Source organism: Pelobates fuscus, chromosome 3 (genome assembly GCF_036172605.1).
Source record: "Pelobates fuscus isolate aPelFus1 chromosome 3, aPelFus1.pri, whole genome shotgun sequence".
Classification (NCBI taxonomy): domain Eukaryota; kingdom Metazoa; phylum Chordata; class Amphibia; order Anura; family Pelobatidae; genus Pelobates; species Pelobates fuscus.
This window is the reverse complement of record NC_086319.1, coordinates 18,209,776-18,225,736: the sequence shown is the minus strand read 5'-3', so window position 1 is coordinate 18,225,736 and position 15,961 is coordinate 18,209,776. Positions and strand designations below refer to the sequence as shown.

Genomic DNA, 15,961 nt, shown 5'->3' with positions numbered 1-15,961 from the left:
TAAGGACCACTCACTGCATCCCCCCCTCCCTCAGTAAGGACCACTCACTGCCCCCCTCCCTCAGTAAGGACCACTCACTGCCCCCCTCCCTCAGTAAGGACCACTCACTGCCCCCCCTCCCCCCTCAGTAAGGACCACTCACTGCCCCCCCCTCAGTAAGGACCACTCACTGCATCCCCTCCCTCAGTAAGGACCACTCACTGCCCCCCCCCAGTAAGGACCACTCACTGCATCCCCTCCCTCAGTAAGGACCACTCACTGCCCCCCCCAGTAAGGACCACTCACTGCATCCCCCCCTCCCTCAGTAAGGACCACTCACTGCCCCCCTCCCTCAGTAAGGACCACTCACTGCCCCCCCTCAGTAAGGACCACTCACTGCCCCCCCCTCCCTCAGTAAGGACCACTCACTGCCCCCCCTCCCTCCCTCAGTAAGGACCACTCACTGCATCCCCTCCCTCAGTAAGGACCACTCACTGACCCCCCCAGTAAGGACCACTCACTGCATCCCCCCTCCCTCAGTAAGGACCACTCACTGCCCCCCTCCCTCAGTAAGGACCACTCACTGCCCCCTCCCTCAGTAAGGACCACTCACTGCATCCCCCCTCAGTAAGGACCACTCACTGCCCCCCCCCCCCTCCGTAAGGACCACTCACTGCATCCCCCCCTCAGTGAAGGCCACTCACTCGCCCCCTCCCCCTCCCCAGTAAGGACCACTCACTGCATCCCCCCCTCAGTGAAGGCCACTCACTCCCCCCCTCCCCAGTAAGGACCACTCACTGCATCCCCCCCTCAGTGAAGGCCACTCACTCCCCCTCCCCCTCCCCCTCCCCAGTAAGGACCACTCACTGCATCCCCCCCTCAGTGAAGGCCACTCACTCCCCCCCTCCCCAGTAAGGACCACTCACTGCATCCCCCCCTCAGTGAAGGCCACTCACTCCCCCTCCCCCTCCCCCTCCCCAGTAAGGACCACTCACTGCATCCCCCCCTCAGTGAAGGCCACTCACTCACAGCCCCGCCCCCTCCTCACACAGCTATAGCCGCCGCGGCCCCGCCCCCTCCTCACATAGCTATAACCGCCGCGGCCCCGCCCCCTCCTCACATAGCTATAACCGCCGCGGCCCCGCCCCCTCCTCACACAGTTTTAGCTCCGTGGCCCCGCCCCCTCCTGACAATGGTTTAGCTCCGTGGCCCCGCCCCCTCCTGACAATGGTTTAGCTCCGTGGCCCCGCCCCCTCCTGACAATGCTTTAGCTCCGTGGCCCCGCCCCCTCCGCACACAGCTATAGCCGCCGTGGCCCCGCCCCTCTCCGGCTGATTGGCATGCGTGGTGACGCAGTGTTGCGGGGGCGGGGCCTGTCAGCCATGGAGCTCGGGGACCGCTAGCTGGGTGAGATGGAGCCGGTCATGGAGCTGGCGCTGCGCTCGGTGCTGGCTGTCCGCGGGCAGAGCTGTGAGCTGAGCCTGGACTCGGAGCGGCTGGCCTGGCGGGAGCTGAGACCCAGGAGAGACCGGAGCCGCCGGGCTGGTGAGTGACCCCGGGGCATCATGGGAGAGAGGGCAGAGGGCATTGTGCCCACATTTTCAATGCCCCCTGTGTGTGCCAAACATAGCCAAGGGTACCCCCTGTGTGCCAGGCAATGCCCCCTGTATGACAAGACTGTGCCCAGGGTACCCCCTGTTTGCAAAACCATGCCCCCTGTGTGCCAGGCTGTACCCAGGTACCCCATGTCTGCCAGGCTTTGCCCACCCTGTGTACCAGGATACCCCATGTCTGCCAGGCTTTGCCCACCCTCTGTGCTAGAGTACCCTATGTATGCCAAGCTTTGCCCACCCTGTGTGCCAGGGTACACCATGACTGCCCATGGTACCCTTTGTCTGCCAGGCTGGGCTCCCTTCGTGCCAGGCTGTACCAAGGCTACCCCATGGCTGACAGGCTATACCCATGTCTCCAGGCTGTGCCCCCCATGTGCCAAGATACCCAATATTTGCCAGACTGTGCCCCGCGTGTGTCAGGATGTCTGCCCAGGTTGCTTCCTGGCTATGCCCAGGCTGATCTTTGATTGCTAGGGTGCCAGGCTGTGCCCAGGATAACTTCTGACTGCTAGACTGCACTCAATACACAAGTCCCATGATCCAGATGATGGTGAAGCTGGCTGGGCATTATGGGGATATAGTGAGTCACAATTACCTGGGGTTTTACAGTCAGTCATCATTGCCTGGAAGCTGCTGGACTGTGGAGGGAGATTGAATTCTTTTGTCACAGTAGTAACCCATCTCCCCATTGTTACATGGTCTGGCAGACAGCTGGAAAGACCCCATGTTGTGCAGGATCCCCTAAATTAAATAAACACCCCTTACAATTTGAGGGTATGGATCGGGGAGCCAGCTGCCTGGGACCACCACATGTATTAGAAACCCCCTTTCACCCCCCAATTACTGTTTAACTTTTTGTTCGTACTTGGCCTTTGTTTGCAATAAGCAACGACTCCCATTCACTGCTCTTGTGTGAGTTTCTACAGTTTAAAACTCTTAGTAGCCAATTCTGCAGGTTGTGACTCCTGTAACCTTGGGATTTACATTCTCCTTTTTCCCAAAGAGATGTGCTGAAGCCATGTTCTAAAAATACCCAGGAGTTGATCTTTAAGTTTGTGGCAACAAGTGTTTATGGCAAGTGTAAATGGTTTCCTACCCTTGTGTACTGCAATTCCCCTTTCTTTTGTATCATCTGCTTTGTGTGTGTTTGGGCATTCGGACGACAAATATTCTCTCCGTATGCCCACATTTTAAAAAAAATTGAAAACTTTTTTTTTTAACAGTACATTGCATAAGGTTGTGAAACTCTAGTTTAGAAGTTTATTCAGCAACATCAATTTTATATACTCTTGAAAGAGAATTGCAAGCTTTAGACATCAAAAAGAAGAGTTGGTGGGAAAAGTCAAACGTTTAACTATTTTGTTCTCACTTTTGCATGAAGTTTCTACAGCCCACAATTTAGTTGCCCACACTATTTAGGATCAGGACCCCCATGCTAATGAGTTCAAATTACACACGCTACTCTTTGGTTTGCTATTGTTTGGTTTGTGAATGATAAATGGCTTTATTTACCCAACAAATGTTTATTTTATCTGTATGTTAGTATTTGTTTATTGATACAACCATTGATTGTTATTAATAGAAAATTGAATTTAGCAAAACAAAGGCCAAACTAGCGCAGTGTTTGATAAGCAAGCATCATATGGAATCTTGGCATTGTCCAAGAGTGTTTTAATGTATAATTTACACATAAGTAAACATTGGTGTTTGTAAAGAAAAACACTGACCCCCATAATGCCGTTATGTAACTTGTATTTATACAAGGAGACTTTGCATTATGGTTTGTGTTAATGTCAGGCTAAGTTTAGAACAGATTTAAATTAACACTGCGCAGATTTAGTCAGTAAACTCTGAATTGTCACAGATTGTAGAAGAGGTTTTCCAAAATCCGTTTTTTTGGGCTATATATATATTATATAGCGGATGGCCCTATGGCTGTGTTTTCTTTTACGAAACATAGACCCCGGGGACTTAAATGTTATGTAACTTATTCAGATGTACTTGTATGCACGTTGAACAAAAGTTCAACTACCGGTATTTACAGTACATTTAAAGCTTGACAGTTCTCAAAACCATATTACTGTAGCAGCATGTTCAGGCTATCCGTAAAACAGAATGATCCAGTGTACCTGTAAGATTTTCCTATTTTATTGCATACTCTGGTTCAAACAGGCTCTTATACTCAATGTTTACATAAAAGCACATTTGGATGACCTTGTGTAGTTTACTGGACACATACAGTTCTGTAACTCCTGAGACTTGATTTTAGAAACATATTATAATCCAGGTTTTTTCTTTTATTCCCTCAGCAGCAAAGAGAGAGAAACATGTTTAAACTTTAAATATAACAACTTTGGCATGCAAGTAGTTAACATATCTTTTACAGCTACCATTATCTCTGGTATCTCAGGTTACCTCAATTAGTACATGTGTTATCACTAGTTGTATAAGCTTGAGTATACAAACATTGGTCAGATGGTAATGAAATTATTACTCCAACCAAAAACAGTGTTTGGAGTTTGTATGTACAGTGAAACACTCTGAGTGTTTACACCATGACCATGTGAAACCATGGACGTGCTTGGAGTAACCCTTTAAAGTGCTTTAGGGGTTAACAGAATGTCCCCTTTGTCTTATTTTTATAAAAGTGCTCTGTCTTCATGGTAACACCTTTCTCACTTGCTTTGAATGCTTGAAGTTAAAGTGAGCACTGTTTCAGGTGTTTCTCAGTGAACAGTTCATGGCAATTGCTGCGCATGCACCCTGTGTCCCAATGCTTCTGTGAGAGACATTGGTTAGTCCGAAATCACCACATTATGTGTTTGCAATAAGATCTATGGGGGATTCTGCAGGCAGCTTATTTGGAATCTGCCTTGTGCCAGTTGCCACCTCCTCTGGAGCCTGGAAGCTCCTGCAAGGAGCTTACATTAGTTACACTGAAATAAGTCCTACATGAATTAGCAGGTGGTAGGTTCCTGGTTAATAGTTAAAGGGAAAAATGAAAATCCAGCGCACTCCCTTATCTGCTAAACAGCTATTTTGCTAGTTTTATTAAAAACAATGGGGTTTTAGTTACATTATAGCTCATTTAGTAGACAGTTGACTGTTAGAGTAGGACCTGCCAAAGATGGGGTACATTGACGTTGTGGCAGGCTTATGCAATGTATGATCATATAATGTAACTAAACCCCCATTATTTTTTGCCTAGCTTAGGTGTTTTTAATAAAACTAGCAAAATAGCTGTTTAGCAGATAAGGGAGTGCGCTGGATTTTCATTTTTACTGTACTTATTGGCCCCCAGCAGCACCCCATTTAAGCATGTTTAGGTGAGTGCAGCCAGCTCCTTGTTTTCTCTAATAGTTAAAGGGAAAGTGTAGTGCTAGGAATACAAAGATGTATAACTAGCACTATACTACTCTCTGCCACCCCTCCCCGCAGCCAAGAAGGGGTTAAAACACTTGTCACTTACGTGATTCCAGTGCTGCTATCCCTCAGCGATGGATCAGGCTCAGTCTCCGCTCCTCTACCTCTGACATCAGCCAACGGCGGTACCTAATGCACGTGGATGGTGGTTGCCGCAATCGAATTAGGACTATCCCACAGGAAAGCATTGAATCAATGATTTGATGTGGGGTTTTAGCGGACGCTGAATGTCCGCATGCAAAGCGTGAGGATGTCTAGTATCAAGCAATGAAAAGTTCGCTACGGACAAGGAAAGCGACTCTAGTGGCTCAATCCACCAACATTACTGCTCATAGAGTAACATTAAAACCAATGTTTCTCTATCAGAAATGCTGGCTTCCGTTTTGAACTACAGCAAGGAGTGAGGCAGGAAACCCTTCCAGCTGTCTACTTGTCTGATAATAAATCGAATGATAAAAGCTTCTCTTAAAATGTTAAATCAATGATCAAATAAGCCTGCAGGGACAGGCAACGAACACCTAACGCACTTTCTGCAGCTTCAAATATTTAGAATACTCTTCTAAGGTGTAGTGGTTTTGGTGCTTAAATTGTCTCTTTACGTGTAAATACTTTTAGCTGAGACAGCGTACAAAAGAGAGGACCTTGTTTATAAATAAACCAGGGATGTATGTAGCATTCTAAACAACTGGAAACTAGCTTCTAAAATGTCCTGCCCTCTAAATTCATAGCAGGTGACGGTTAAAGGGTTATTAACTAAAATCAGAATTTGGAAGGTTAATTACAATTTTATGGTCAAAGTAGTTAAAACTGGAAGCATAGCAGACTTAAAGAATCTTTCCAATTTGTCTATTTTGGCCTTAAAATTTGTAATTCACTTTACACATTCTCACGTTGGCCTCTCTTTCTGTGAAATCAGCAGTATTCTTAGATTGTTCAACTGTTTGCCTGAAAGTCTGACTCTGCATTTTTGTTTTGTTTCCTCTGCTTTTTATCAGCTGTTGCAATAAAAACAATTGTGTTAGTGGCATATGTGCAATAGAAACCGGGATTCCTTAGAGCTATTTAACCAAGTAATGCAGCTGAGCCACATGCTGCTGTCAAACTATTGATAAAGTGAAAGGGGCAGTGAGTGATGATGCTAGAAAGCTGTCCTTGTCCTCATATTTGTGATTTACCTCTTACTTCAGTGTCATGTCAGGCCATGTGCGTACCTGTAGCATACTTGTTCAATATAAGATGGGGAAACACACTGGGAAGGATCTTAGGAGTCAGTCTTTGTCTGATCTTTATACGACCTGCTGATAACTATCAAGCTCCACTATCAATCAATACTTCACACACCTGTGAATCACCTAAAATGTAATTATTTGCATGCCTGCTTTATTTTGGAAACTACCTGGTTTGTTGTATAGATCCCCCCCCCTCCCCCGTAACTCTTGTTACGAGCATGATTTATGTGTTATCTTAAAAAAAAAAAAAAAAAAAAAGCTACCGGTATTCATTTTTTGTATTTTATTATTGCTTGCAATTTAAAGGGATACTTTAAACTCGGACAGAACCAAAACGAAGCCGTTTTATTGTATAAATTATGCCATGCAGTCTCACTGCTCCATTCCTTGCCATTAAAGGGACACTATAGTTACCAGAACCACTACATTTTAATGTAGTGGTTCTGGTGTCTACAGCTTGGCCCTGTAGGCTTTTTATTGTAAACACTGCCCTTTCATAGAAAAGGCAGTGTTTGCATTACTGGCTAGGAACACCTCAGACGGCCACTAGAGGTGCTGCATTGACATTTCGAATCTCCACGCTCTGCATGAAGGCATTGATCCAATGTCAATAAATGAAGTATAAACATTAGATGACTCTTTTTATAGGAAGAGTTTAGGGAGGCTGTGTAAGTCACGTGCAGGAAGGTGTGTCTAGGGCTGCACATACAAATTGATTTAACTCTTAAAGGGCAGAGAACTGAGCAGTGAGACTGCTGGGGCATAATCGATGCACCAAAACCACTTAAGCTAAAAAAAACAAACATATTTTCACAGTATTTTATTGATTTTAGTAAAGAGAAGTGTCAGGCTATGCAACACAGTTTGACGACAATATCCTAAAAAAATTATACAAAGAGCAAGTTATATATCCCAAAGAAAATAACAACATCCCCTCCCCATCAGCATTTGTTAATTAAATAGTCCCCATATGTAGATTCATTTTTGCAGTTCTATAAAGCAAGTACATTTCTGTCTCTAAAACTATAGTCCTTGTTTGGAGATGTATGCATTGGCGCACAGATGGCTTTCTTCTTATTTTGCAGATTTATCAAATCTACAGCATTAAATCTTTGTTCCTGCAGATTGCAGATAGGTGGTTTTCGCAGACTTGTGCAGGGAACGAATGCTGGAATTGATGTGCATGCTAATTTGGAGCCATTTGGTCACTGTGGGATGCCATGCTCTGTTTATGCTCTGTTCCCAAATATGTCCAAAGGCCACAGTTGTCTTGTTCAGAAACAACAATGGTTGGGAGGTTTAAGAAAACAAAAATTGAAGGCTTATTCCTTTTTATTACAAGCACTGAGATTTAAAGGAACACTCCAATGTTAAAAATATATTCGCATTTTACATTTAGAGCCTCCCATGTTCAATTAAAAATAAACTCCCCTGTAATCTAGGCACAGGGTCCAGCTGTGGAACTAGCCGAGGGGGCCCATTGGGTAGCCCATGCACTTAGGGCACCTCAATGGGCTGGTCGTGCACTGTGGCATTTAATAGTGTGATGGGCCCCTTAAATAATGGCAGCTAGTGCTCTGAGGATGTGAGAGCCTGTCACTTCTCCCAGCTAACAGTTTGAGCCTAACAGGAGGAGGAGGGTGGTCAGGGAGAGGCTCAGACTCCCAGCAGACTAGACCCCATGGAAACCACCCTCCTGCAACCAAAATGTAGGAAACTGGAGAGTGGCTAAAATGTGTACATTTTGCATGTGTATCTGCATCTTTGTCTGGGTGTCATTGTATGCGTGTGTCTTGTGTCATTGTGTCTATAGATCTGTTTATGTGTCTGTGTATCTGTATGTGTGTGTTTTTATATATATATATATATATATATATATCTATCTATATCGGTGTGTGTGTGTGTGGCGCAGGGCTTATGTTTCTTCATCTCTGCATTCAAACTACAACCCTACACACAAGTGAACCACTGCTTCCAAATGGCAACAGTACATAATAACACAACATTACACACAAATACACCCCTACATTAACACACAAATACTCCATACAAATGCTGCTCAGTGCTAAATACAACCCTTCAAGCATGGGCAAATGGTATATCCCCAGTTGGCAAAGAATTGTGGGAGTTTTACGAGAGAGAGGGATGTAGGGAGAGGCCCCAATAAAGTTCTTGCACCCTCACCGGTCTCGGACACTGACCGAGACTATTTCCATACCACTGCTTTGCTCCCCATCTGAGGAGATAATCAATACTGATGGTCTCCATACCAGTCTAATGCGCCTTCTAGAGTAGTATCAGGGATTTTTTGTCTATGAGAAATGCTCAGTACTACCTTGAGCACTAGTTCAAGTGATCCAGGAAACCCTCATGGTTGCCCAACAGCTGAAAAGGTGTAACTAATTCCGTATTATAAAATTGTAGATTCTCTTGAAATGAGCACTTTTATAAAAAAGTTTGGAGTGAACCGTCAGTTAAACCACCAAAGCAATTCAGAAAACTGAAATGGTCTAGGGGACTGTTAAATAAAGCTTGATTCTCCAAAAATAAGCAAACTTCATATGCTGGCAGATGCCTATCCTGCATATGTGGGAGTATTTTTTTTTTTTTTGAGGGGGAACTGCTATCAAAGGGACACCATAACCACTACAAGTAATATTAAATTATCGGGTTTCAAAGCATCTTTTGGTTCAAGGTTTTTTTTTTTTTTTTTTCTCCACAATGTAAAACTACCTCATTTATAAGGTGCTGGACAAAGATTGGCCTCTGCCAAATCGTTATTACAAAAAGAGGATACCCCAGCACCAAAACTAAAAGTATTGCACTCATAGCCTCCTAGAACCAAGCCGTCTACAATAAACTATGGTGCCTGGAGGGTCCCTTTAAATCAGCTGGTAATTGTAGTTGGGATTATTCCACTTTGTAATTTTATAGGTGACCTGTACTGGTGATAAAACCAGGCATCAATGGTGATGTGTTTTTATTTTACTAAAGCTTTGCTCAACTTCCATCCTATTGATTTTTGAGAACCTTTAGCACCCAGTACACTGGGTAATACACAGAGGATTGTGATTTAGTGACCTAGTTCTATAGAAATTATGCTTTCAATGCTCTATTAGTCAGTCAGATCAATATGGGTTCAGGAGAAGTTCGTGCATTTAAAATGTATAAACTAAAGTCACACCTTCTCTTGGGCTTGACTCGCACGCTATTGTGTTCAGGAGATCAGCTTTTTTTCCCTCTGTTTTTTTCACGTATGTGTAATGTGGCCTCTGCAACAGCAATAGTTAATTTTCTTTATAAACACAAAAAATATAATTCTACACACCATAACCACTACACTGTGTGCAGAATTATTAGGCAAATGAGTATTTTGACCACATCATCCTCTTTATGCATGTTGTCTTACTCCAAGCTGTATAGGCTCGAAAGCCTACTACCAATTAAGCATATTAGGTGATGTGCATCTCTGTAATGAGAAGGGGTGTGGTCTAATGACATCAACACCCTATATCAGGTGTGCATAATTATTAGGCAACTTCCTTTCCTTTGGCAAAATGGGTCAAAAGAAGGACTTGACAGGCTCAGAAAAGTCAAAAATAGTGAGATATCTTGCAGAGGGATGCAGCACTCTTAAAATTGCAAAGCTTCTGAAGCGTGATCATCGAACAATCAAGCGTTTCATTCAAAATAGTCAACAGGGTCGCAAGAAGCGTGTGGAGAAACCAAGGCGCAAAATAACTGCCCATGAACTGAGAAAAGTCAAGCGTGCAGCTGCCAAGATGCCACTTGCCACCAGTTTGGCCATATTTCAGAGCTGCAACATCACTGGAGTGCCCGAAAGCACAAGGTGTGCAATACTCAGAGACATGGCCAAGGTAAGAAAGGCTGAAAGACGACCACCACTGAACAAGACACACAAGCTGAAACGTCAAGACTGGGCCAAGAAATATCTCAAGACTGATTTTTCTAAGGTTTTATGGACTGATGAAATGAGAGTGAGTCTTGATGGGCCAGATGGATGGATTGGTAAAGGGCAGAGAGCTCCAGTCCGACTCAGACGCCAGCAAGGTGAAGGTGGAGTACTGGTTTGGGCTGGTATCATCAAAGATGAGCTTGTGGGGCCTTTTCGGGTTGAGGATGGAGTCAAGCTCAACTCCCAGTTTCTGGAAGACACCTTCTTCAAGCAGTGGTACAGGAAGAAGTCTGCATCCTTCAATAAAAACATGATTTTCATGCAGGACAATGCTCCATCACACGCGTCCAAGTACTCCACAGTGTGGCAGGCAAGAAAGGGTATAAAAGAAGAAAATCTAATGACATGGCCTCTTTGTTCACCTGATCTGAACCCCATTGAGAACCTGTGGTCCATCATCAAATGTGAGATTTACAAGGAGGGAAAACAGTACACCTCTCTGAACAGTGTCTGGGAGGCTGTGGTTGCTGCTGCACGCAATGTTGATGGTGAACAGATCAAAACACTGACAGAATCCATGGATGGCAGGCTTTTGAGTGTCCTTGCAAAGAAAGGTGGCTATATTGGTCACTGATTTGTTTTTGTTATGTTTTTGAATGTCAGAAATGTATATTTGTGAATGTTGAGATGTTATATTGGTTTCACTGGTAAAAATAAATAATTGAAATGGGTATATATTTGTTTTTTGTTAAGTTGCCTAATAATTATGCACAGTAATAGTCACCTGCACACACAGATATCCCCCTAAAATAGCTATAACTAAAAACAAACTAAAAACTACTTCCAAAAATATTCAGCTTTGATATTAATGAGTTATTTGGGTTCATTGAGAACATGGTTGTTGTTCAATAATAAAATTAATCCTCAAAAATACAACTTGCCTAATAATTCTGCACTCCCTGTATATAGAGCCGTTATGGTTTATAATTAAGACGGTAGGCACACTAATTTAATATCATACGGCTATATTAGTAGAAACAAAACATCCGAACCGGGTGCTCACTCAAAGGTCCTATTCCCACAAGGATCTAAACAATCTATAGATTGTTGTTTTGGTACCTGGACAGACAATTGTCTGTAATTGTAATTAGACTGTCACTAATGTTGCTACACTAACCTAAGTTATGGATCCCAACTAGCAAGTAAAATTATAACTCGCAGTAGCCCCACAATTATTGTTTTTGGAAAGGGCCAAGATAAAAATTGGTGGAAGTGAGCCGACTCTCTCATTTGTCAACTGGTTCAGGAGCAGGTACACTTTGAAAGCGCTCTCACAATCTAATCACTAAACCAAGTAAAGTGGTATGGAAGAAATGAGGAATATTTGCAAAATGTAGGCAAAAATAAGCTGGAATAAATCACAGGCTCCTATTTTTTCAGCTCTTCTATTTTGCCCTACAATTTGTAGTCCCCATGTCATTTTCTCACAATTACTGGATTGTAAGTTAAAGGGAGACTATCGTCACCAAAAACAACTTTAGTTTAATGAAGCAGTTTTGGTGTACAGATCATGCCCCTGCAATCTCACTGCTCAATTCTCTGCCATTTAGGAGTTAGTGCTGCCCTAGGCATACCTCACTGCATGTTACTTGCGCAGCCTTCCTAAACACTTCCTGTAAAGAGTCATCTAATGTTTATACTTACTTTATTGCAAATTCTGTTTAATTTAGAATTTCTTATCTCCTGCATGGTTAATCGCTAGCTAGACCCTACAGGAGCCTCCTGTGTGTAATTAAAGTTCAATTTACAGAGCAAGAGATAAAATCTTGTAAAATAAGTTAACACCTGATTGAAAATGAAACCATTTTATTTCATGGAGGCTGTGTCAGTCACAGCCAGGGGAGGTATGGCGAGTAAAGAAACAAAAGTGATTTAACTCCGAAATCGCAGAGAATTGAGCAGTGAGACTTCTTAGGCACGAGCTATACACAAAAACCTCTTCATTAAGGTAAAGTTGTTTTGGTGACTATAGTGGAGTCTAGTGGAGCTGCTCTCATTTTGCTTTGCTCCCTCATGCCCGTTTAGTGATTCAGCAGCCAGATAGAGGTCGTATGGCAGCATCACAACAGGACGCGCGAGGGAGCAGGGCAAGAAAAGCAGGAATGTTACAGCTGCCTCTCCACTTCTATCTCCATTGCTCACAGACTCCCACCTTGGGTGGACCTTGAGGTGGCCAGTGCTGAATGGGCTGACAAACTCCTAGGCTCCAGGACAAAATTTCTAGTTACCACTGCAACCAGGTAAATTGTCGAGCCCTGATTTAACACCTATTTTAACAATATCCAAACAGGTTCATTAAAGGGACACTATGGTCACCAAAACAACTTCAGCTTAATGAAGCGGTTTTGGTGTATAGATCATGTCCCTGTAGTTGCACTGCTCAATTCTCTGCCATTTAGGCGTTAAATCCCTTTGTTTATGTACCCTAGTCACACCTCCCTGCATGTGACTTGCACAGCCTTCCTAAACATTTCCTGTAATGAGTCATCTGAAGTTTATCCTTCCTTTATGGCAAGTTCTGTTTAATTTAGATTTTCTTATCCCCTGTATGTTAATAGCTTGCTAGACCGTGTAAGAGCCCTCCTGTATGTGATTTAAGTTCAATTTACAAAGAAAGAGATACAATTGTTGAAGGTAAATTATATCTGATTGAAAGTGTCATGCAGGCTGTGTCAATCAGAGCCAGGGGAGGTGTGGCAAAGGCTGCATAAACCGAAACAAAGTGATTTAACTCCTAAATGGCAGTGTATTGAGCAGTGATACATATACACTAAAACTGCTTAATTAAGCTAAAGTTGTTTAGGTGACTATAGTGTCCCTTTAATAGTGTTATCCTGTTTTAGCTTTCTGAAACCTGCAGATGCCTGGTCTATTGCACTCCCTACCTGACAGATGATTGGACTTAAAGGGACACTCCACTGTTCACCTACAGAATAAACATGTTTAAAAAACACTGTTTAGTAGATATACCCCCTTTCAAAAGAAGCATGCATTCAATTGTGTATTTTTTTAATTTTTTTTTAACTCTGGTAGATCTAAAATCAGCTTGCAAAAACTGCAGATCTATTTTCTGCAGTCTTTGCAAGCCCTCCCTTTCTAACACCGCTCAGACTTTTTACGGCTGTCCAATCAGACTTCCCAATGCAGCTTAATGCAAAAGTCTTTGCAAGGCAGGCTCTGGGCAATTGCTGCCTCTTGAGTTTAGTTACACTGAGCTAAACAAACTAGGAAGTAATAAGACTGTCTGACATATAGTTAGGTGTAACCAGGTTAATTTATATAAGTGCCAATTTCTATTGAAATCTGCACTTTCTGTAAAAAAAAATAGGACACACTCTTTGCAATTTAGAAGGTTAAATTCTGCATTTGGAATGTCCTTTAAAATAAATACAGGCACTGACATCATCACGGTGTGTCCAGCCATTTGTCAGTATTGGCAGAGACCTGTTCATATGTATACTCTCCATAACTGGCAGGAGCATTTGTCCCTCTTCATATTCTTTTGTTTGCAGCAATGTGCAGCTTCTGCAGAAACCAGGAAGGGGCTGAGGTTTATCAGCCAATCCTAGTCTCCCCATTAAAAACAAATGGCTTGAGATTTGTGCATTCATAACAAGATCAGTAGGGGAGTTGTTTACACCGTAACCTTTTGTGGTTTTTGTAGTTGCTTATATTACAGATTCTGTATGGTTTACTACTCATAAGACTTTACTATAACTTTAAAATACTCTGTATTACTGAGGTACGTCCAAGGAGCTTCCTCCATAACAATCTTATAAAACTGCAAAAATCCTCAGAAAACAGGTAGTGAATTCATTATTAAAGGGAGCTCCTATTTTTTTTAAGGTAATTTGGAGAAAGTGCAGGAGGAGTGCCTGACTCATTAACTGTATCCGTCTCTGGAGAGTTGTATTGTCATGCAGTATTCATACATTATGGTAATGATTAATGAATAATTTACGGCACAGACAGTGATAAATCTTCCATTGCATAGCAATTAAAACCATTCCAGTATTTCACTGTGTGTCTAATATCAGCGTACAATGTTAGTCCATATCCTATGGGTGCAAGAAGCAAATTACTGCATTGTATGATAAGAGGTTTTCAACGCTCACAGCAAGGAATGTAATAGAATGTTTGTTTTAAAAGAAATGGAATGTTACTGTCCACAAAAATCTAAATAAAATCAATAATGAATTGATTTTATTAACCAGCTTAATGTTTATTTTATTTGCCAAAGGATGATGACCATTCTGGCAATTAAAGCAAAGTGTTACCTAGTGCCGATTTATTGAGCACTGCATTTAGCAATCCATCTGCCCAACTTATTATAGTTTTCAAGACAATACAAGCTACAGCTCCTCTGTAACAATATAGATGGACTGGTTGTGTGTATGTATATATATATATATATATACACACACACACGCACACAGTGGGGCCTCGGTTAACATAATTTTCGGTTTACAAATGAAAATCCATAGAAAATAATGCCTCGGTTTACACATTTTTTTTTTTTTTGCAATACAAAGCAAGTTTCCCCAGGATGCATTGCACCTGGGAGGTTTTTAGTGCCGCCCCCTGCATGCTGGAGCCTGTGGGTAGCACGTGGCGTTGAGTGTGGAGGTGTTTTGCGGCTTTTGCATTGAGTTTTGGAGCCATTCTAGAAATTGTTTGCAGTTGTTTTGGGACTTTTTGGTGCATTTCTCAAGCTGTGGAAAGGTAGGTAGCTGAGCTTTGTCGTTTGCATGCCTTTTTATTGTGTGTTCTGCATTGTGGGTTGGTTTCCATGCCACTGTGTGTGTGTGTGTGTGTGTGTGTGTGTGTGTGTATATATATTCATATCCTATCCAGTGGCAGTGAGTTTTGGAAGACGTGCAGTTATAATGTCCAGATACGATCTCTAGAAGGATGGGAGAGGGGCTGTGGGTTCTGGAGAAATGACAGCTAGGAGCAGAATGGCTGGATATTGCTCATGTGTGTCCCTTCTGCAACAGTGTGGATATTTAGTATTGTTAAAATACTTTTTTAAATGTATCTTTTGTCTTACATTACAGATTGTGTTACATGCAGGTCTATTCACTAAAGTATCACTTTTCAGAAATTGTACTTTTTAAAAAAGTTTTTAAGCAATAATAGCCAAAGTGGAATTTCTTTTCGCCATTCCTGGTAGTTGATCAGCCATGAATTCCTCCATGCACTGGGCTTGGCTCAGTGCTGGAGAGGAGGTGGCAATGGCTGCCTGGCATACCCCAGGTAGGTTGTTCAATTGTCTGGTGAAGGCGGGTATCCCGAGTGGGTTGCGGATGTCGTAGTTCTTGAAGTGTTCCTTTCAATAAATCTGTTTTCTCTGCTTTTTTTGAAAGCACATTCTGTGCCGTTGCAAACCCTTATTTTGAAAGTAAAGTACCGGTAGTCAGTGTGAACCCCCCACCCCCCACACACACTAACTCTTTATTCCATTAAATTCTCAATCTCTACCAGATGTTCTGCAAATCTCTTTAGTATTCTTTTACCTTTTGAGTTTTTTTCTCTTTTTTTTTTTTTTTATTATTACTTGATCATTGGACTTAAAATAGAACAAAGTGTGTGTATAATCTGTGGATGGGTGTGTTGTTTCAATATTCATGTTAATCCATTAAGCATGAATGTTCTTTTTCTATATTCTGCTATGCTGATTGATAAAGTGAGGTGACGGTAGTCGTTGCAGGTTCGACCGTACAGTGCTGATTTTACAGCCT

The 15,961-nt window shown here is 42.6% G+C and overlaps 1 protein-coding gene across 1 annotated transcript in view; it reads left to right on the top strand.

Moving 5' to 3' along the window:
• Positions 1 to 1,330: 1,330 nt before the first annotated feature.
• The window catches only part of CERK (ceramide kinase), a 51,016-nt gene continuing 36,385 nt past the window's right edge, over positions 1,331 to 15,961 (top strand). Inside the window, exon 1 of the mRNA XM_063446785.1 lies at positions 1,331 to 1,524. Coding sequence (XP_063302855.1) covers positions 1,392 to 1,524 — 133 coding nt within the window. The 5' untranslated portion in view covers positions 1,331 to 1,391. The remainder of the gene's footprint in view (positions 1,525 to 15,961) is intronic.